At 60.7% G+C, this 21,089-nt stretch overlaps 1 protein-coding gene across 1 annotated transcript; it reads left to right on the top strand.

Annotated features, from left to right (window-relative positions):
• The first annotated feature begins 943 nt into the window (after window positions 1-943).
• Window positions 944-20,757, top strand: ACIN1 (apoptotic chromatin condensation inducer 1). The gene is made up of 17 exons (XM_084502102.1): window positions 944-1,110; window positions 4,272-4,337; window positions 4,447-4,558; window positions 5,657-5,733; window positions 5,809-6,525; window positions 6,828-6,853; window positions 8,462-8,549; window positions 12,099-12,138; window positions 12,808-12,938; window positions 14,445-14,609; window positions 14,695-14,893; window positions 15,551-15,681; window positions 16,696-16,803; window positions 17,890-17,997; window positions 18,409-18,871; window positions 19,460-19,560; window positions 20,280-20,757. Exons 1-17 carry the CDS (start codon window positions 973-975, stop codon window positions 20,604-20,606), a joined length of 2,997 nt encoding a protein of 998 aa, XP_084358228.1. The 5' UTR covers window positions 944-972; the 3' UTR covers window positions 20,607-20,757.
• Window positions 20,758-21,089: the final 332 nt, after the last annotated feature.

Genomic DNA, 21,089 nt, shown 5'->3' with positions numbered 1-21,089 from the left:
TATGTAAATAAGAGGGGTTTTGGTAGGCCCTACATAAACAATGGGGGTTTTTGGTAGGTCCTACATAAACCCAGGGGCGGGAACGCGATGTAAACAACCCCATTTAGGGTAGGTCCTACATAAACAAAGGGATTTTGGTAGGTCCTACATAAACAAAGGGGGTTTTTGTAGGCCCTACGTAAACAATGGGGGCTTCCGGAAGCTCCCACCCCCCCCCCCGCGCTGTAACCACGCCCACTTCCGGTAGACCCGACGTAAACAACCCCCAATGTAAACAAACCCCCCTTAAAGGCGACCCTACACAAACAAAACCCCCAACACGCACTTCCGGCCACGCCCCCGAGTGACGTCACGCCCGCCCCACAACCCGGAAGTAGCGTGATGGTTCCGGTAGGGGTTCGGTGACGTCACATCCGGGTTGGGAGGGGGGAAGGGGGGCGGAAATGGGCGAAATTTGGCGGAAATTGGTAAAAAAATAAGGGAAAAAAACGAAGTTTGGGCGGAAACGGGCGGAAAGCGGCGGAAATGGGCGAAATTGGGCTGAAAAGGGCGAAATTTGGGCTGAAAACGGCGAAAATTGGTGAAAACTGACGGAAATTGCCGAAGTTTGGCGGAAATTGCCGAGGGGGCACCCGAGGGGCGGGGGGAGCCGAAGCCTCCCGGAAGTTCCCGGAGAGTTCCGGAAGCACCCGAAGAGTTCCGGAAATAGCCGAAGCTTACCGGAAGTCCCCGAAGCGCGGGCGGAAAGAGCCGAAGCCGGCCGGAAGCGGCCGCGGGGAGGGCGGGGCGGAGCCGAGCGGGCTCCGGGAGGAGCCGAACGCTTCCGGAACCCCCCGAGCGGCTCCGGAAGTTCCCGAAGGGGCTCCGGAAAGAGCCGAAAGGTTCCGGAAACGCCCGAAGCGGGCCCGGAAAGAGCCGAAGGGCGCCGGAAGGAGGCGGCGGGGAGGAGGAGGAGGAGGAGGGAGGCGCAAGATGGCGGACGGGGAGGAGGTGACGCTGGACGGGCGGCCGCTGCATCTGCTGCGCGTGGCCGACCTGAAGGCGGCCCTGGAGCGCCGGGGGCTGGCCAAGAGCGGGCAGAAGAGCGCCCTGGTCAAGAGGCTGCGAGGGGTGAGCGAAGGGGGGGGAGACGGGGAGGGGACGGGGGAAGATGGCGGCGGGGGGAGAGGGGAAGGGGGAAGGAGCGGGGCGGCAGGAGTTGTGAGGGGGTTTGGGGTGTTTACGAGGTGCTTTTGGGGAGTTTTTAGGAGGTTCTGAGGGGATTTAGGGGGTCCTGAGGGGGTTTGGGGAGTTTCGAGGGGATTTGGGGTGTTTATGAGGTGTTTGTGAGGTGTTTTTGAGGTGTTTTTAGGGGGTGCTGAGGGGATTTAGGGGGTCCTGAGGGGGTTTCGGGTGTTTTTGAGGGGTTTTGAGGGGATTTGGGGTGTTTAGGAGGTGTTTTTGAAGTGTTTTTGGGGAGTTCTGAGGGAATATAGGGGGTCCTGAGGGGGTTTGGGGAGTTTTGAGGGGATTTGGGATGTTTAGGAGCTGTTTTTGAGGTGTTTTTAGGTGGTTCTGAGGGGATTTAGGGGGTCCTGAGGGGGTTTGGGGTGTTTTTGAGGGGATTTGAGGAGTTTCGAGGGGATTTGGGGTGTTTAGGAGGTGTTTTGAGGTGTTTTTGGGGGATCCTGAGGGGATTTAGGGGGTCCTGAGGGAGTTTCGGGTGTTTTTGAGGGGTTTTGAGAAGTTCCGAGGGGATTTGGGATGATTATGAAGTGTTTGTGAGGTGTTTTTAGGAGGTTCTGAGGGGATTTAAGTGGTCCTGAGGGGATTTGGGGAGTTTATGAGAGGTTTTGAGGGGATTTGGGGTGTTTAGGAGGTGTTTTTGAGGTGTTTTTGGGGAGTTCTGAGGGAATTTAGGGGGTCCTGAGGGCGTTTCGGGTGTTTTTGAGGGGATTTGAGGAATTTCGAGGGGATTTGGGGTGTTTAGGAGGTGTTTATGAAGTGTTTTGGAGGAGTTTTTAGGAGGTTCTGAGGGGATTTAGGGGGTCCTGAGGCGGTTTGGGGTGTTTAGGAGGTGTTTGTGAGGTGTTTTTGGGGGATCCTGAGGAGATTTAGGGGGTCCTGAGGGGGTCTGAGAAGTTTTGAGGGGGTTTGAGGACTTTTGAGTAGATTTGGGATGTTTATGAGGTGTTTTTGAGGTGTTTTTGGGGGGTTCTGAGGAGATTTTGGGAGTCGCGAGGGGGTTTGAGGAGTTTTGAGGGGGTTTGGGGTGTTTACGAGGTGTTTTTGAGGTGTTTTTAGGGGATTCTGAGGGGATTTAGGGGGTCCTGAGGGGGTTTGGGGAGTTTTGAGGGGGTTTGGGGTATTTACGAGGTGTTTTTGAGGAGTTTCAAGGGGATTTGGGATGTGTATGAAGTGTTTATGAAGTGTTTTTAGAGGGTCCTGAGGGGATTTAGGGGGTACTTAGGGGGTTTGAGGGGGATTTGAGGGGGTTTGGGGTGTTGATGAAGTGTTTTTGAGGTGTTTTTGGGGGGTTCTGAGGAGATTTTGAGGAGTTTCTGAGGGGGTTGAGGGGGTGCTGAGGGGGTTTGAGGAGTTTTGAGGGGATTTGGGGTGTTTAGGAGGTGTTTGTGAGGTGTTTTTGGGGGGTTTTGAGGAGATTTTGGGGGTCGTGAGGGGATTTGAGGTGTTTTTGAGGGGTTTTGAGGAGTTTCGAGGGGATTTGGGGTGTTTAGGAGGTGTTTAGGAGGTGTTTTTGGGGGATCCTGAGGAGATTTAGGGGGTCCTGAGGGGATTTGGGGAGTTTCTGAGGGGATTTAGGGGGTCCAGACGGGTCTTGAGAAGTTTTGAGGGGGTTTGGGGAGTTTTGAGGGGATTTGGGGTGTTTCTGAGTTGTTTTTGGGGTCTTCCGAGGACATTTTGAGAGTCTTGAGAAGATTTCTGGTGTTTTTAAGATAGTTTGGGGGGCTTTTGGGGAGATTTGGGGACTTTTGAGAGGGGCTTGAGGTGTTTCTGAGGGGGCCCGGGGTCTTTCTGAGGCAGTTTTGGGCACTTTTTGAGGAGATTTGGATAATTTCTGAGAGAATTTGGGGGTTCCTGAGGAGATTGAGGGATTCCTGAGGGGGTTTGGGGGATTTTGAGGAGATTCTGAGGAGATTTTAGGGGTTTGGGGAAGGTTTTGGGGGCTTGGGGTCTTTCTGAGGGGTTTTGAGGTGTTTTGAGAGGATTTGGGGTGTTTATGAGGTGTTTTTGGGGGCTTCTGAGGAGATTTTGGGGGTCCTGGGGAGACTTGGGGTGTTCTTGAGGCTCTTTTGGGGGTCCTGAGGAGATTTTGGGGGTTTTCCGGGGGATTTGGGGGATTTCTGAGGGGATTTGGGGGGTCCTGAGGCGATTTTGGGGTCTTAAGAGTTAATTGGGATTTTTCTGATGGGATTTGGCGTATTTTTGAGAGGATTTGGGATACTTTTGAGGAGATTTTAAGGTTAGATCTTGACAGAATATCTTTATGGCAACTTTTAGGGTGTTTCTGAGGAGATTTTGGGGGGTTTTGCGGGGATTTGGGGACACCGGGAATTACGGGGACCTATAGAAAAATCCTGTAGCGAGTTTTGGGGCGGTTTTAAGGAGATTTGGGGTTTTATGAGGAGAATTTGTGGAAAAAAAAATATAGAAAATGCCAATAGAGGCAATTTTGGGGTTTCATGAGGCGATTTTGGGGTTTGTGAGGCGATTTTGTAGGAAAACCCATAAAAACCCATTCTGTAATGATTTTTGGGGGGATCATGAGGAGATTTTGTGTTTTTTTGAGGAAAATTTGGCATTTTCTGAGGAGATTTAGGTGCAGGGACCCCCGGAGACCCCCCTTCGTTATTTTGGGGGGATATTTTGATGTGATTTGGGCTTTTTTAAGGAGATTTTGAGGTAAAAACACCACAGAAACCCCGTTTTCGTGAGCTCGGTGAGGTTTTGAGGTAATTTGTGAGAATTTTGGGGTTTCATGAGGAGAACTTGGGGTAAAAAATTACGATAAACCTTAACGGTAAGTTTTGGGAGGGAAATTTGACGTATTTTGGGTGAATTTCGGGGGTTTTAGGGGTTTTGTTTGTCGGGATGTTATGGAGGTTGAAGAGAAACGGGTTTTGAGGGGTTTGGGGTGGTTTTGAGGGATTTTTAGCAATTTTCTGAGGTAAATTAAGGTTATTTGAGGCCATAAGGGATGGAGGGAACGGGGAGGGTTGTTTTCACGGTGGGGCTGCCCCAAAATCCCGCTTTTTTCCCCCAAAACCCAGGCGCTGATGCTGGAGAACCTCCAGAAGCACTCCACGCCCCACGCCACCTTCCAGCCCAACTCCCAGGTAAAAAAAACCCCAAAACCACCCCCAAAACCCCCAGAACCCTCCCCAAAACCTCCCCAGCCCCTTGCCCGAGCGTGGTTTTACCCAAAATGGCGTGTTTTTGCCCCAGATCGGGGAGGAGATGAGCCAGAACAGCTTCATCAAGCAGTACCTGGAGAAGCAGCAGGAGCTGCTGCAGCAGCGGCTGGAGCGGGAGGCGCGCGAGGCCGCCGAGCTCGAAGGTGCTTTTTGGGGCCAAATCCGGGGATTTTGGGGTTTTTAACACCGAAACGGGCACCGGGAGGGGTTGGCGGGGATCCGGGGGCGGGATTTGGGGGCGTTTTGGGGGGTTTTGGGGGGAAATCGGGGGATTTGGGGGCGTTTTTTTTGAGGGGGGGGTTGTGGGGGGATTTGGGGGGAATGAGGGGGATTTTGGGGGCGTTTTGAGGGGTTTTGTGAGGAATTAGGGGGGATTTGGGGGTGTTTTTGGGGAAATAGGTGGAATTTGGGGACGTTTTGAGGGTTTTTATGAGTAATTGGGGGATTTGGGGGTGTTTTGGGGGAAATAGGTGGAATTTAGGGGCATTTTGAGGGTTTTGATGAGGAATTAGGGGGATTTGGGGGCGTTTTAGTGGAAATGAGGGGGATTTGGGAGCGTTTTCAGGGTTTTTAGGGGTAATTAGGGGGGATTTGGGATCATTTCTGGGAGAATTGGGGGTGTTTTGAGGAGTTTTGAGGGGAGTTAAGGGGAATTTGGGGGTGTTTTGAGGGAAATTAAGAGGATTTGGGGTCATTTTGAAGGGGATTTGGGGGAAACTAAGGAGAATTTGGGTCATTTTGTGGGGATTTGGGGGAAACTAAGGAGAATTTGGGTCATCTAGAGGGGATTTGGGCAAAATTAAGGGCAATTTGGGTCATTTAGAGAGGATTTGCTGGAAATTAGGGGGAGTTTGGGTCATTTGGAGGGGATTTGGGTGAAATTAAGAGGATTTTGGGTCATATAGAGGGGATTTGGTGGAAATTAATGGGGTTTTGGGTGAAATTAAGGAGAATTTGGGTCATTTAGAGAAGATTTGGGTGAAATTAAAGGGGATTTGGCATTGTTATGTGGGGATTTGGGGGAAATTAAAGGGGATTTGGGTCATTTGGAGGGGAATTTGGGGAAATTAAGGAGAATTTGGGTTAATTAGAGGGGATTTGGGGTTGTTACGAGGCATTTTATCGCCATTTGGGGCCATTTTCCCCCCCAGGAGGTGCCCAACCCCCCCTTCAACTCCCTAAACCCCCAAAACCCCCTGAAATCCCCCCAAAACCCCCCGTTAACCCCTTCCTCCCCGCAGCCTCGGGCCGCAGCTGCGAGGACTCTGACGAGGAGCCGGGCCGGCGGCCGGAGCGCCGCAGCGAGCGGGTGCGCCAGGTAACCCAAAACACCCCTTTTGGGGCAAAAAACGGCGATTTTGGGGCTTCTAAAAGTTATTATTTTTGGCTTCAGGGCCGAAAAGCCCCCGAGGGGCCCCCCCGGGGCCGGCGCCGCCCCCCCCAGGAGGAGGAGGAGGAGGAAGAGGAGGAGGAGGAGGAGGAGGAAGACGACGAGGAGGAGGAGCCCGAGGCCACGCCCCTCGGCGAGGCCACGCCCCTTCAGCAAGCCCCGCCCCATCAGGAAGCCCCGCCCCCCTCCGAAGCCCCGCCCCCGTGCGAGGCCCCCACTGTGGAGCCCCAACCCCAGCCAGAAGCCCCGCCCCCTTCCGAGGCCACACCCCCTTCTGAAGCCCCGCCCATTTCTGAGGCCCCGCCCCCTTCTGAAGACACAACCCCCATGGAGACCACGCCCCCAGCCGAAGCCACGCCCCATCCGGAGGCCCCTCCCCTTTCTGAGGGTGCCCCACAAGCCGAAGCCACGCCCCCTGTCAAAGAAGCCACAACCCCCATTGTCGAGGCCACGCCCCCTCCTGAAGCCACTCCCTCTTCTGAAGCCCCTCCTGCCGAGGCCACGCCCCCTTGCGAGGCCACACCCACCAGCGAGGCTCCGCCCCCTCCCACCCAGGCCCCACCCACCAGCGCCTCCCCCTCGCCCCCTCCCCTGTCAGAAGGGGTGGTGCCGGCCCAGGCCACGCCCCCCGCTGAGGCCACGCCCCCCGCCGAGGCCCCGCCCCCGTCGCCGTCCTCCTCCGGCTCCTCCTCCCCCGGGAGCTCCCCCGGGACTGGGACGGTGAGAGGGGAACTGGGGGATACTGGGGGGGACTGGGAGGGGAAATGGGGATACTGGGGGGACTGGGAGGGACTGGGGGGGACTGGGAAGGGGTTGGGGGATACTGGGAGGGGAACTGGGGGGGACTGGGAGCACTGGGAGGGACTGGGGGGCACTGGGGGATACTGGGAGGGACTGGGGGGGGTCTGGGAGGGGACTGGGGGTTACTGGGGGGCGCTGGGAGGGCCTGGGGCCGTTGCTGGTCCTTACTGGGAGCACTGGTCCTTACTGGTGCCCCCCCTGACCCCGCCCCTCCCCCGCAGGGCCCCCAGCAGGAACCGGAAACACGGTGAGAGGGGGAGGGGCGGGGGGGGGGGGCACTTATGGGGCGCTATGGGGCAGCTGTGGGGCCCTATGGGGTGGTTATGGGGCCCTATGGGGTGGTTATGGGGCACTATGGGGTGAAATGGGGGGGCTATGGGGCGCTATGGGGCAGCTATGGGGCTCTATGGGGTCCCTATGGGGCCCTATAGGGCTCTATGGGGTGTCTATGGGGCGCTATGGGGTGGTTATGGGGTGAAAGGGGGCCTTATGGGGCAGCTGTGGGGCGCTATGGGGTCTCTATGGGGTCTCTGGAGCTCTATGGGGTGGTTCTGGGGCCCTATGGGGCACAGGGGGGTGCTTATGGGGCCCTATAGGTCCCTATGGGGCACTGTGGGGTCCCTATAGGGCTCTATGGGGCGCTGTGGGGGGGTTATGGGGCACCTATGGGGCTCTGTGGGGCTCCATGGGGTTTCTATGGGTCTCTATAGGGCTCTATGGGGCACAGGGGGGTCCCTATGGGTCTCTGTGGGGCCCTGTAGGGCACTGCGGGGTGGCTGTGGGGCCTTATGGGGTTTCTATGGGGCGCTATGGGGCACTTATGGGGCTCTATAGGGCTCTATGGGGTCCCTATGGGGCACAATGGGGCGCTGTGGGTCACTATAGGTCCTTATGGGGTGCTTATGGGGCACTGTGGGGTCTCTATGGGGCGCTGTGGGGCAGCTACGGGTCCCTATAGGGCACTTATGGGGCGCTATGGGGCTCTGTGGGTCCCTATAGGGCGCTATGGGGCACTTATGGGGCGCTATGGGGCCCTATAGGGCTCTATGGGGTCCCTGTGGGTCCCTGTGGGGCCGGGGTCTCTCCGGGTCCCCTCCCCCTCCCCTCCCCTCCCCCCCCCCCCGGTGCCGCGTTGGCCCCGCCCCCCCCGCGCGGGGGCTGCTGGGTAAGCGGCAAGATGGCCGCCCCGGCACGGCGCCCGGCCCCACAATAGAGGGGTGAGGGGGGGGGGGGGGAATCTATGGGGCAGGATCTGTGGGGCGGGGGGATGTGGGGCAGGAGCTGTGGGGCTGGGGGATGTGGGGTGGGAGATGTGGGGCTGGGGGGGATGTGGGGCAGGATCTGTGGGGCTGGGGGGCAGCTGTGGGGCTGGGGAAGGATCTATGGGGCCGGGGGGATCTGTGGGGCAGGGGGTGGGGCTGGGGGGCTTCTATGGGGCTGGGGGGAGATCTATGGGGCTGGGGGGGGGTCTATGGGGCCAGGAGAGAATCTGTGGGGCTGGGGGAGCTGCTATGGGGCTGGAGGGTGGATCTATGGGGCACGGAGAAGAATCTATGGGGCTGGGGGGGGATCTATGGGGCCAGGGGATGAATCTGTGGGGCTGGGGTTGGATCTATGGGGCCGGAGGAAGAATCTATGGGGCTGGGGGAGGAATCTATGGGGCAGGAGTTGGATCTATGGGGCTGGGGGCCAATCTATGGGGCTGGAGGGGCTCCAATGGGGCCAACCCCTGGGCCTGGAGCCCGATCTATGGGGCAGAGCCCCCCCAGCCCCCCCTTTCTATGGGGCCAGCCCCACACCTCCCCCCTCCCCCCTCGCTATGGGGCAGCCCCACTGATTCCCCTCCCCCCCCCAGCTCGGAGCCGCCGCTGCCGATGGATTTGGGGCCCCCCCCTCCCCCCCCCGGGGCCGCCCCCCCCCCCGAGCGCCCCCCGGACCCCGAGGTAACGACCCCCAAGTGTGGGGCGGGGGGGGAGGGGCGGGGGGGGAGGGGGAGGGAGCACTTGGGGGGCAGCCCCACATGTGGGGGGGTGGGGGGACACTTGGGGGGCAGCCCCAGAGATTTTACGGTGTCCCATAGCTACTTGGGGGGCAGCCCCATAGCGACTTGGGGGCCCTATAGGGACTTGGGGGGCTGCCCCATAGATTTTAGGGTGCCCCACAGATACTTGGGGGGCAGCCCCATAGATTCGTGAGCGTCTCCGGGACCTACAGATACTTAGGGGGCAGCCCCATGGCTACTTGGGGGGCAGCCCCATAGATATTTGGGGCCCTATAGCTACTCGGGGGGCTGCCCCATAGATCTGTGAGCATCTCCGGGCCCCATAGCTACTTGGGGGGCGCCCCATCGATTCTAGGGTGCCCCATAACTACTTGGGGGGCTGCCCCATAGCTCCGTGAGCATCTCTGGGCCCTATAACTACTTGGGGGGCACCCCACAACTACTTAGGGACCCCATAGATACTTGGGGGGCACCCCATAGATACTTAGGCACCCTATAACTACTTGGGGGGCAGCCCCATAGATCTTTGCCCCATAACTACTTAGGGGGCAGCCCCATAACTACTTGGGGGGCAGCCCCACAGCCCCCTGAGCACCTCCGGGCCCCCCGCACTTACTTGGGGGGCAGCCCCATAGCGACTCGGGGGGCACCCCATAACTACTTGTGGGGCAGCCCCACACTTGTGGGGCACCCCCCACTTATGGGGCGCGCCGCCCCCCACCGCCTCCCCCTCCCCGCCCCCTTTTTCTCCCCCCCCCACCTCCTCTGCCTCACTTAGGGGGTGCCCCACACCCCCCCCACCCCACACCCCGTGCCCCATAGATGTGGGGCGGGCCCCCCCCCGCCCCACCGCCTGCCCCACACTTGTGGGGCAGCCCCACGGATCTCCGGGACCCCCCAACGTCTCTCTTTTGGGCACCCAGCGCTGGCTGACGGAGCCCCCCCCCGCCGCCGCCGCCCCGCGCCCCACACTTGGGGGGCGCCCCACGGCCGGAGCTGCGCGACCCCCAAGTGCCTCCTCCCGCCGCCGCCCCCGGGACCTCGACGCCCCACGGCGACCCACAAGTGCCCCACAGCGCCCCACAAGTGCCCCCCCAAAGGACTCGGCCCGCACCAAAGGGCGCCGGGCCTCCCGAAGCCACTTATGGGGCACCCCATAGATCCGCGGGACCCACAAGTGCTACTTAGGGGGCACCCCACAGAACTCAGAGCCCTATAGCGCTACTTATGGGGCACGCCGCGGACTCCAGGACCCACAAGTTCTACTTATGGGGCACCCCATAGATCCTCGGGACCCCCAACCGCTACTTATGGGGCACCCCACAGACTCCAGGACCCACAGGTGCCACTTATGGGGAGCTCAAGACCCACAACTGCTACTTATGGGGCGCCCCATAGATCCATGGGCCCCATAGCGTCACTTATGGGGCACCCCACAGATGCTCAAGACCCACAAGTGCTACTTATGGGGCGCCCCACGGATCCTCAGGACCCATAACTGCCACTTATGGGGTGCCCCACGGATCCTCTGGACTGAAAATCGCTACTTATGGGGCACCCCACAGAATTCAGAGCCCCACAGCACCACTTATGGGGCACGCCACGGACTCCAGGCCCCACAGCGCCACTTATGGGGCACCCCATGGATCCTCAGGACTGAAAACCGCTACTTATGGGGCGCCCCATAGATTCTCAGGACCCCCAAGTGCTACTTATGGGGCACCCCACGACTGCTCAGGACTGAAAACTGCTACTTATGGGGCACCCCACAGATCCTCAAGACCCCAAAGTGCTACTTAGGGGGCGCCCCACGGATCTCCGGGCCCCATAGCGCCACTTATGGGGCACCCCACAGATGCTTGGGACTGAAAGCTGTCACTTATGGGGCACCCCAGAGATTTTCGGGACCCCCAACCGCTACTTATGGGGCACGCCGTGGACTCCAGGACCCACAAGTGCTACTTATGGGGCACCCCACAGATCCTCAAGACTGACAATCACTACTTATGGGGCAAAACCTCACTTATGGGGCACGCCGTGGACTTCAGGACCCCCAAACCGTTACTTATGGGGCACCCCACAGATCTCCAGCCCCCCAACTGCTACTTATGGGGCACCCCACAGCTGCTCAGGACCCCAAAATCTTACTTATGGGGCACCCCACGGACTCCGGGACCCACAAGCGCTACTTATGGGGCACCCCACAGATCATTGGGACCCCAAAAACCTCACTTATGGGGCACGCTGTGGACTCCAGGACCCCCAAGTGCCACTTATGGGGCACCCCACAGATCCTCAGGACCCCCAACTGCTACTTATGGGGCGCCCCACGGATCTCAAGACCCACAAGCGCTACTTATGGGGCACCCCACAGATCCTCGGGACCCCAAAACCTCACTTATGGGGCACGCCACGGACTCCAGGACCCCCAAATCCTACTTGTGGGGCACCCCATAGATCCTCGGGACCCCCAGCTGCTACTTAGGGGGCACCCCGCAGATCTCCAGCCCCCCAACCGCCACTTAGGGGGCGCCCCACGGACTCCGGGACCCCAAAAGCTCACTTATGGGGCACCCCACGGACTCGAGGACCCCCAAATGTCACTTATGGGGCACCCCACGGAACCTCAGGACCCCCAAGTGCCACTTGTGGGGCACCCCACGGATGCTCAGGACCCCCCCAAATCCCACTTGTGGGGCACCCCACGGACCTCCCGGCTCGCTGGCGCCACTTGGGGGGCGCCCCATAGATCCTCAGGACCCCCAAGTACCACTTATGAGGCGCCCCATAGATCCCAGGACCCCATAGCCTCACTTATGGGGCGCCCCATGGATCCCAGGACCCCCCTGTTCTACTTATGGGGCGCCCCATAGATCCTCTGGGCCCCATAGCCTCACTTATGGGGCGCCCCACGGATTTTGGAGCCCCATAGACGTTACTTATGGGGCGCCCCACAGATCCCAGGACCCCCAAGTGCCACTTATGGGGCGCCCCATAGATCCTAGGACCCTCAAGTACTACTTATGGGGCACCCCATAGATCCTCAGGGCCCCATACAGTCACTTATGGGGCGCCCCACAGATTCTGGAGCCCCATAGCCTCACTTATGGGGCGCCCCATAGATTTTCTGGGCCCCATAGCGTTACTTATGGGGCGCCCCATAGATTTCAGCCCCCCCAATTCCCACTTATGGGGCGCCCCACAGCCCCCCCCGATCCCGCCCCACACTTATGGGGCGCCCCACATATCCCTGGCCCCGCCCCCTCCCTCCCATTGGCGGCCACCGCTTGGCCCCGCCCCCTGGCGATGACATCACAAGCCCCGCCCCCTCCCCCCATTCCCCCCCCCCTTCCTGATACCGCCCGCTAAGGGGGAGGGGAGGGAGGGGGCGGAGCCAAGCGGCACGAAGGGGCGTGGCCTACCGCAAGCCACGCCCCCCGTGGTGACTCCGCCCCCTTCCGGGTCCCCCCCTCCCTCCCCCCCCCCCCAGGCCCAGCCCAAGGCCTTCAAGAGGAAGATCGCCCTGCTGGGTGAGAGGGGCGGGGCTTGGGGAGGGGGCGGGGCTTAGAAGAGGGGGCGGGGCTTATGGGGAGGGCGTGGTCAAGGAGCGGGCGGGGCTAAAAGGGGCTGGGAGGGGGTTAAAGGGAGGGGGAGGGGTAAAGGAGGGGGCGGGGCTTAAAGGGGGGGGTGGGGCTTGAAGGAGGGGGCGTGGTTTGAGGGAGGGGGCGTGGCCTGGGGTGGTGGGCGGGGTTTGGGAGTGGGCGGGGCGTTTGTATGCAAATTAGGGGTGGAATGGGGGGTGTGGGGTGGGGCTTAAGGGAGGGGGCGTGGCTTGATGGAAGGGGGCGTGGTCTGGCTTTAGGGGTGGGGTTTGTGGGTGGGCGTGGCTTTGTATGCAAATTAGATGGCATCAGGGGGAAAGGGGAAGGGGTTTGGGGAATAGGGAGGGGGCGGGGCTTAAAGGAGGGGGCGGGGCTTAAGGTAAAGGGCGTGGTGTGAGGAAGGGGGCGTGGTCTGGTGGTTAGGGGCGGGTTTTGTGGATGGGCGTGGCTTCATATGCAAATTAGGTGACGCCATCGCAGCCACAGGTAGGCTCCAGGAAGGGGGGGGGGGTAGCGGGGGGGGCGTGGCTCGTTCCATCAAGGGGGCGTGCCCAGCCCTGACCCCGCCCCCCGGCGCTCTCTCCCCACCAATGGCAGCCAAGGGGGCGGGGCCGGAGGCGGCGGAGGCGGGGCCGGCGGCGGGGGCGGGGCGGAAGCGGCGCTGGGGGGCGAGCACGGCCTGCGGGGCGCGGAGACCCTGCATCAGCATCAGCACCGACTCCCTCAAGGTCAGCCAAAATCCCCCTTTTTCGCCCCAAAACGCGCCCGGCACCGCCCGGCACCGCCCCGGGGGGGTGGAAGGGCACAAATCGGGCAGAAACTGGGGGAAAAAACGGCCAAAATGGAGCACATCGGGCACAAAGAGGCCAAAGCCGATAAATTGGACTCATGTTGGACCCAAATTGGCCCGAAATGGACCCAAAATGGAGCCAAGTGAGCCCAAAGAGGGCAAATGCCAAGAATTGGATCAAAATCAGACCCAAATTGGTTGTAAATTGGCCCAAATTGGCCCTAAATTGACCCCAAAGACACCAAATCCTATAAATTGGTCTCGAATTGGACCCAAATTGGCCCTAAATGGACCCAAAATGGAGCCAAGTGAGCCCAAAGAGGGCAAATGCCAAAAATTGGACCCAAATTGGACCCAAATCTGCTCCAAACTGATCAAAATTGGCTCCAAAATGGACCCAAAGATGCCAAATCCTACAGAGTGGTGCCATGTAGGACCCAAAATGGCCCTAAATAGACCCAAATTGGACCCAAATGACCTCAAAGAGGGCAAATTCCAAAAATTGGCCCCAAACTGGGTCTGATTCTGCCCCAAATCGGCTGAAAATGGCTCCAAATTGACCCCAAAGACACCAAATCCTATAAATTGGTCTCGAAATGGACCCAAATTGGCCCTAAATGGACCCAAAATGGACCTAAGTGGTCCCAAGGAGGTCAAATTCCAAAAATGGGACCCAAATCGGACCCAGATTGGTCAAAAATTGGCCCAAAAGACACAAAGTCCTATAAATTGGGGCCGTGTTGGGCCTAAATCCTATGGATTGACCCCAAATCGGCCCCAAATTGCCCCAAAATAGACCTAAAATGACCCAATCCTGCAAATTGGCCCCAAATCTTCCCCAAATCCCCCCCAAATTACCCCAAAATGATCCCAAAAGCCCCAAATCCTCAAAATTGAAACCAAAATCCCCCCAAATTGCCCCAAAATGGTCCCAAATCCACTCGAAAAGCCCCAAATCCTCCAAATTCACCCCGAATCTGCCCCAAATTCCCTCAAAACACCCCAAAAAGCCCCAAATCCTCCAAATTGACCCCAAATCGGTCCAAATTCCCCCCAAATGACCCCCAAATCCCTCAAACTCACCCCAAAATCCCCAAATCCTCCAAATTCACCCCAAATCCCCCCAAATTGCCCCAAATCCCCCCCAAAAGCCCCAAATCCTCCAAATCGACCCCAAACGGTCCCAAACCCACTCGAAAACCCCCGAAATCCCTCAAACTCACCCCAAAGCCCCCAAAACCCCCAAAACTCCCCCAAAATTGCCCAAAACCCCCCAAATTCCCCCCAAACCCCCAATCCCCCCCAAACCCCCCCAAAATTGCCCAAAACCCCCCGAATTCCCCCCAAACCCCCCCAAACCCCCCGCTCTCCCCCTCCCCGCCCCCCGGGCCCCCCCTCCAATTTCCGATTTGCCCAAAATCGCCGTTTTTCGCCCCAAACTCAGGGCCTGATCCCGGCGCGCGCCCCCCCCCAGGAGGCGGTGGTGGAGCTGCACCCCCCGGGGGACATCGAGGAGGAGGACGAGGGGGGCGGGGCCTCGGCCGTGACGTCACCGGGGGCGGAGCCCCAAGCCCCGCCCCCCCTGAAGATCTGCCGCACCGTCACCCAGGTCGGGAATTGCCCAAAACCGCCGGAATTGGCCCCAAAATTCCCCCCCCCCCCCCTTTAACGCTGCCCCTCCCCCCCCCCCCCAGGTGGTGCCGGAGAACGGGCGGGGGGGGGAGGGGGAGGAGGGAGGGGGCGTGGCCAACGCCGAGCCCCGCCCCCCGGCCCCGCCCCCCGCCGCTGTCGGCCACGCCCCCCTCGGCGCTGGCTCCGCCCCGCCCGCCGCTGGCCCCGCCCCCCCCGCCGGCGGGGGCCCCTCCCTGCAGGGCGGAGAGGAGGAGCAGAAGGGTACTGGGGGGACTGGGATATACTGGGATGTACTGGGAGGGACTGGGAGGGGGTTTGGGGGTTACTGGGAGATACTGGGAGGGGACTGGGAGGGGACTGGGATATACTGGGGTGACTGGGATATAGTGGGATATACTGGGTGGGGGTTTGGGGGTTACTGGGAGGGACTGGGATATACTGGGAGGGACTGGGAGGGGACTGGGGGGGACTGGGAGGGACTGGGGGACACTGGGAGGGGGTTTGGGGATACTGGGAGGGGACCTGGGCCATACTGGTCTATACTGGGAGTGACTGGGAGGTACTGGGGGAGGATTTGGGGGTGCTGGGAGGGGGTTTGGGGGTACTGGGAGCCACTGGGAGCGACTGGGAGGGGGTTTGGGGATACTGGGAGCGTGCCAGGGCTATACTGGTCCATACTGGTTTATACTGGTTTATACTGGGAAGGGATCTGGGGGTCCTGGGGTAGAATGTGGGGACACTGGGAGGGCATTTGGGGCTACTGGGAGCTACTGGGAGCTGCTGGGCCTTACTGGTCGGGTCCTTTGGGGCTCTGTGCGGGGCCGTGGCCCCTCCCAGTGGCATACTGGTCCCGTACCGGTCCCGTACTGGTCCGTACTGGTTTATACTGGTTCCTACTGGTCCGTACTGGTCCCCTAGGGCGCCGCTCGGTGTCGCAGCAGCGGCGCGGGGCGGGGGTGACGGTGACGATCGACGACCCCGTGCGCCCCGCCCCCGGCCCCTCCCCCCCCCGCGCCCGCCCCACCCCCATCCTGCACCTCTGCAACCTGGTGAGGGGCGGGGCCACAGGGGGGCGGGGCTAAAGGGAGGGGGCGGGGCTAAAGGGAGGGGGCGGGGTCTGAGAGGGGAGGGGGTAAAGGAAGGGGGAGGGGGCTAAGGGAGGGGGTGGGGGGAAGGGGAAGGGGGCGTGGCCTAAGCGGGGCGGGCGGGATTAAAGGGAGGGGGCGGGGCTACACGGAGGTGGGTGGGGTTAGAGGGGAGGGGGCGGGGCTAAAGGGGGTTGGGGTCAGGGGCTAAGGGAGGGGGTGGGGTTAAAGGGAGGGGGCGTGGCCTAAGGGAGGGGCGGGGCTACAAGGGGGTGGGTGTGGTTATAGGGAAGGGGCGGGGCCTAGGGAAGGGGGCGGGGCTAGAGGGGGTTAAAGGGGGAGCTGGAAACCGATAAAATTTGGGAGGAATTTGGGGGTTTTGGGGTCTGGGAAGTCCAAAAATGAGGGATTTGGGGTTTTTTGGGGGTCTTTAGACTCCAAAGATGGGGATTTGGGGGTTTTAAACCCCTTAAAATGAGGGATTTGGGGGTTTTGGATCCAAAAATGGGGATTTTGGGGTCTGGAACCCCTAAAACTGGGGATTTTGTTTTTTTTTGGTGTCTTGGGACTCCAAAAATGGGGATTTTTGAGTTTTGGAAGTCTAAAAATTACGGATTTGGGTTTTTTTGGATCCAAAAATGGGGATTTTGGGGTCTCGAAGGCTCTAAAGTGGGGATTTTTGGGTCTGGAACCCCTAAAATTGGGACTTTTGGGGGTTTTTGGTGTCTCGGCACTCCAAAAATGGAGATTTTTGAGTCTTGGGAGTCCAAACCTGAGGGATTTGTTTTTTTTGGGGGGTTTTTAGACTCTGAGAAACGGGATTTTTGGGAATTGAAGCCCTAAAATGGGGATTTTTGGGTCTGGAACCCCTAAAACGGGGCCTGGGGGTGTCGGAACCTCCCCCGGTAGGGTCGGAGGGGTCGGGGGCTTGGCTTTTGGGGTGAAAAGCCCTAAAAAAGGTGAATTTCTTTGCCCCAGGTGCGTCCGTTCACGCTGGGGCAGCTGAAGGAGCTGCTGGGCCGCACCGGGACCCTGCGGGAGGACGGCTTCTGGATCGACAGGATCAAGTCCCACTGCTACGTCACGGTGAGATTAGGGGATTAATATGGGATTAGGGGATTATTGGGGTCATATCGGGTCATTGGGGGGGTTATGGGGTCATATGGGGTCATTTGGGGTCACTCTGGGGGCTTCTGGATCGACAGGATCAAGTCCCATTGTTATGTCACGGTGAGATTACGGGATTATTAGGGGATTATTAGGGGATTAGGGGATTATTGGGGTCATATCGGGTCATTGGGGGGGTTATGGGGTCATTTGGGGTCATTTGGGGTCATTCTGGGGGCTTCTGGATCGACAGGATGAAGTCCCACTGTTATGTTACGGTCAGATTAGGGGATTAGTAGGGGATTAGGGGATTATTGGGGTCATTGGGGTCATATCAGGTCATTGGGGGGGTTATGGGGTCATTATGGGGTTGTATTGGGGGGTTATAGGATATTTATGGTGTTTTTGGGCTGCTTTTGGTTGTTTCTAGTGTTTTGGGGCTGTTTATGGGGTATTTATGATGTTTTTGGGGTGGTTTTGGGGTGTTTATGATGTCTTTGGTGTGTTTTGGGGATGCTTATGGTGTTTTTTGGTTGTTTCTGGGGTGTTTCTGGGGTCTGACGTTGCTTTCAGGGTGTTTGGGGGGTGTTTTGGGGGTGCTTGGGGGGTATTTTTGGTGTTTCCGGTGTGTTTTGGGGGTTCTGACTCTGTTTTTGGAGTGTTTTTGGGGTATTTATGGTGTTTTCGGGGTGTTTTTGGGGTATTTATGGCGTTTTTGGGGTGTTTTTGGGGTTCTGACTCTGTTTTTGGGGCGTTTTTGGGGTGTTTTTGGGGTGTTTCTGTGGTTCTGACCCTGTTTTTGGGGTGTTTTGGGGTGTTTTGGGGGTTCTGACCCTGTTTTTGGGGTGTTTTTGGGGTGTTTTGGGGGTTCTGACCCTGTTTTCGGGGTGTTTTTGGGGTGTTTCTGTGGTTCTGACCCTGTTTTCGGGGTGTTTTTGGGGTGTTTCTGTGGTTCTGACCCTGTTTTCGGGGTGTTTTGGGGGTCTTTTGGGGGTCCTGACCCTGTTTTTGGGGTGTTTTGGGGGTGTTTTTGGGGTCCTGACCCTGTTTTTGGGTGTCCCGCAGTACTCGTCGGTGGAGGAGGCGCTGGCCACGCGGAACGCCCTGCACGGGGTGAAGTGGCCCCAGTCCAACCCCAAGCTGCTGGCGGCCGACTTCGCCGAGCAGGACGAGGTGGGGGGGCTATGGGGGGGGCTATGGGGGGGGTATGGGGGGATTTGGGGGGGTTATGGGGGGATATGGGGTCTCTATGGGGCTCTATGGGGGGTTATGGGGTGGTTATGGGGGATTATGGGGGGATTTGAGGGGATTTGGGGGGATTTGGGGCGGGTATGGGGGGTTATAGGGGGATGTGGGGGGGTTATGGGGGGATTTGGGGTGGTTATGGGGCAGTTATGGGGTGCTATGGGGTGGTTTTGGGGTCTCTATGGGTCCCCATGGGGCACTTATGGGTCCCTATGGGGTCCCTATGGGTCCCTATGGGGCTCTGCGGGCTCCCCAGTGGGCGGAGCCACCCTTGGGGGCGTGTCCACCTCGGTGGGCGTGCCCCCCTCTAACCCCGCCCCTTTCCCCTCCCCCCCCCAGCTGGACTTCCACCGGGGCCTCCCCTCCGACACCTCGTGGGCGGGGCCGGGCAGCGCAGGCTCCGCCCCCTCCCCCCTCGCCCCCCACCCCTCCCACCTGGGGCGGGGCGGGGGCGGGGGGGCGGGGCCGGGCGGCGGGGGGGCGGGGCCTGTCCCGGGGGGGGCGGGGCTGAGGGCGGAGCGCGAGCGGGCCCAGGCCCGGCGGGAGCGGGCGCGGGGGGAGCGGGAGTGGGACCGCGACAAGGCCCCGCCCCCCCGCTCGCCAAGCCCCGCCCCCGAGCCCGGAGGCCACGCCCACCACCACCACCACGGAGGAGGAGGGGGAGGCTCCGCCCACTCGGCCGCCGGAGGGGGCGGGGCTGGAGGAGGAGCCGCAGGGGGAGGGGGAGGGGCCCGGCCACGCCCCCAGCGCGGAGGGGAGAGGGAGAGGCCACGCCCACGGGAGGGGAGGGCGGAGAAGAGAGGTGAGGGGCGGGGCTTAAGGGGGGCGGGGCTTGAGGGAGGGGGCGGGGTTAAGGGAAGGGGGGGCTTGGGGAGGGGTTTAATGGGAAGGGGTGGGGCTTAAGGGAAGGGGAGGGGCCTAAAGAAAAGGGGAGGGGCTTAAAGAGATGGATTGAAGGGGAGGGGCCTAAGGGAAAGGGAGGGGCTTAATGGGAAAGTGGGAGGGGCTGATGGGGTAGGGGAGGGGGTAATGAAGGGGCGGGGCTTAAAGGGAGGGGGAGGGGTTAAAGGGGTGGGAGGGGCTTAAAGGGGTGGGAAGGGGGAGGGTATGGGGAAAGGGGAGGGGCTAAGGAAAGGGGAAGGGCTAAAGGACAAAGGGGTGGGGCTAAATGATTAGGGGAGGGGCTAAGGGTGAAGGGGCGGGGTTTTAGTGGAGGTGGGCGGGGCTTGGAGCGGTGGGCGGGGCTTGGAAGGATAGAATCGGGCTATAAAGGGAAAGGGGTGGGGCTAAAAGGGAAAAGGGCGGGGCTACAGGGAAAGGGGCGGGGTTAAGGGCTGTGGGCGGGGCTCGGGAGGGAAGGGGGCGTGTCCTGACGAGGCCCCGCCCCCAGAGAAGCCGCCCGAGGAGCCCCCGGCCAAGCTGTTGGACGACCTCTTCCGCAAGACCAAGGCGGCGCCCTGCATCTATTGGCTGCCGCTCACCGACAGCCAGGTGGGCGGGGCCTGGGGGGCGGGGACAAACCCGGGGGGCGTGGTCTCAACAAGTGGGCGTGGTTACGGCGTTGGGCGGGGCTTCCCGAAATGGGGCGTGGGGGGGAGGCACTGGGGCTTTAAGGGGAGGGGGCGTGGCTTAAAGGGAGGGGGCGTGGTCTGGGGAAGTGGGCATGGTTAGTAAAGGGGTGTGGTTAGAGCCAGTGGGCGTGGTCTCAACAAGTGGGCGTGGCTCCTAATGGGCGGGGCTCCCCCTTTGTGCTCCCTCCCAGTGCTTCTATATAAGGGGGTGGGTGGGGTTTGGAGGGAGTGGGCGTGGCTTGTGGGTGCTGGGCGTGGCCTGGGTGGGCGTGGCGACTTGGGGGCGTGTCTATGAGGTGGGCGTGGCCTCTGTGTGCCCCCACCCCCCTCCTAACCCTATACCTAAGCAGGTTGGGTTAGGTTTTAGGGGGGTGGGCGTGGCCTAAAGCTGGTGGGAGGGGCCTAGGCAGGGTGGGAGGGGTCTAAGGTGGTTGTGGCCGTCTTGGGGGCGTGGCTACGAGGTGGGCGTGGCCTCTTTGCACCCCTACTCCCACCCTAACCCCGGATCCAAGCGGGTTGTAGGGGGTTGGGCGTGGTTTAAAGCTGGTGGGCGTGGCTTATGGGTGGCGGGCGGGTCCCAAGGTGGGCGTGTCCTCGCGGTGGGCGTGCCTGACCGCAGGCCCCGCCCCTTTCCCCCAGTTCATCCAGAAGCAGGCGGAGCGAGCGGCCCGGGCCCGGGAGCGGGAGCGGCGGCGCAAGGAGCAGGAGGAGGAGGAGCAGCGGCTGCGGGGGGGCGGGGCCAGCGCCAAGCGGGGCGGGGCCGGGGGCGGGGCCAGCTCGCGGGACCGCCCCCCTCCGCCGCCGCCCCCTCCGCCACCCCCCCCGCCCTCCTCGCAAGGCTCCGCCCCCGGCTCCGCCCCCTCCTCCTCCTCCTCGGCCCCGCCCCCCCCCTCCCGCCGGGACCCCCCCAAGCGCCGCAGCCGCAGCCGCAGCACCCCCCTGAGGGACCGGGGGGGGCGCCGCTGAACGGCCCCAAAAACAGCCTTTTTCCACCCAAAATCGCCACGGCCGCGCCCCTCGCCTCGCGCCCCGCCCCCTCTCGGCCCCGCCCACCTGACCCGGCCCCTCCCCGCCCTCCCCCCCCCGCGGTTGAGAATAAAAAGAGAGAAGGAAGAAATTGGGTTTTTTTGGGGGGGGATTGGGGTTTTTTGGGGGGAATTGGGGGTTTTTGGGGTCCTACGCGGGGTTATGGGGGAAGAAAAGTGGAAATGGGGCGGTTTTTTGGGTAGAATTTGGGGGTTTTTGGGTGTTGTGGGGTCGTTGTGGGGGCCTTATGGGGTCTTGAGGAGGTTTTGGGGGAATTTGGGGGAGATTTGGGGGAATTATGGGGGGATTTGCGGTTTTTTGGGCTCCTACGGGGGCTTTGGGGGGATTATGGGGGTGTTTAAGGGGTCCCGGGGGGGTTGTGGGGGAATTTTGGGGGCTTATGGGGGTCTTGGGGGGGTCTAG

This window comes from Aythya ferina, assembly GCF_964211825.1.
Source record: "Aythya ferina genome assembly, chromosome: 36".
NCBI classification, from domain to species: domain Eukaryota; kingdom Metazoa; phylum Chordata; class Aves; order Anseriformes; family Anatidae; genus Aythya; species Aythya ferina.
This window is presented reverse-complemented; position numbering and strand designations above follow the sequence as displayed.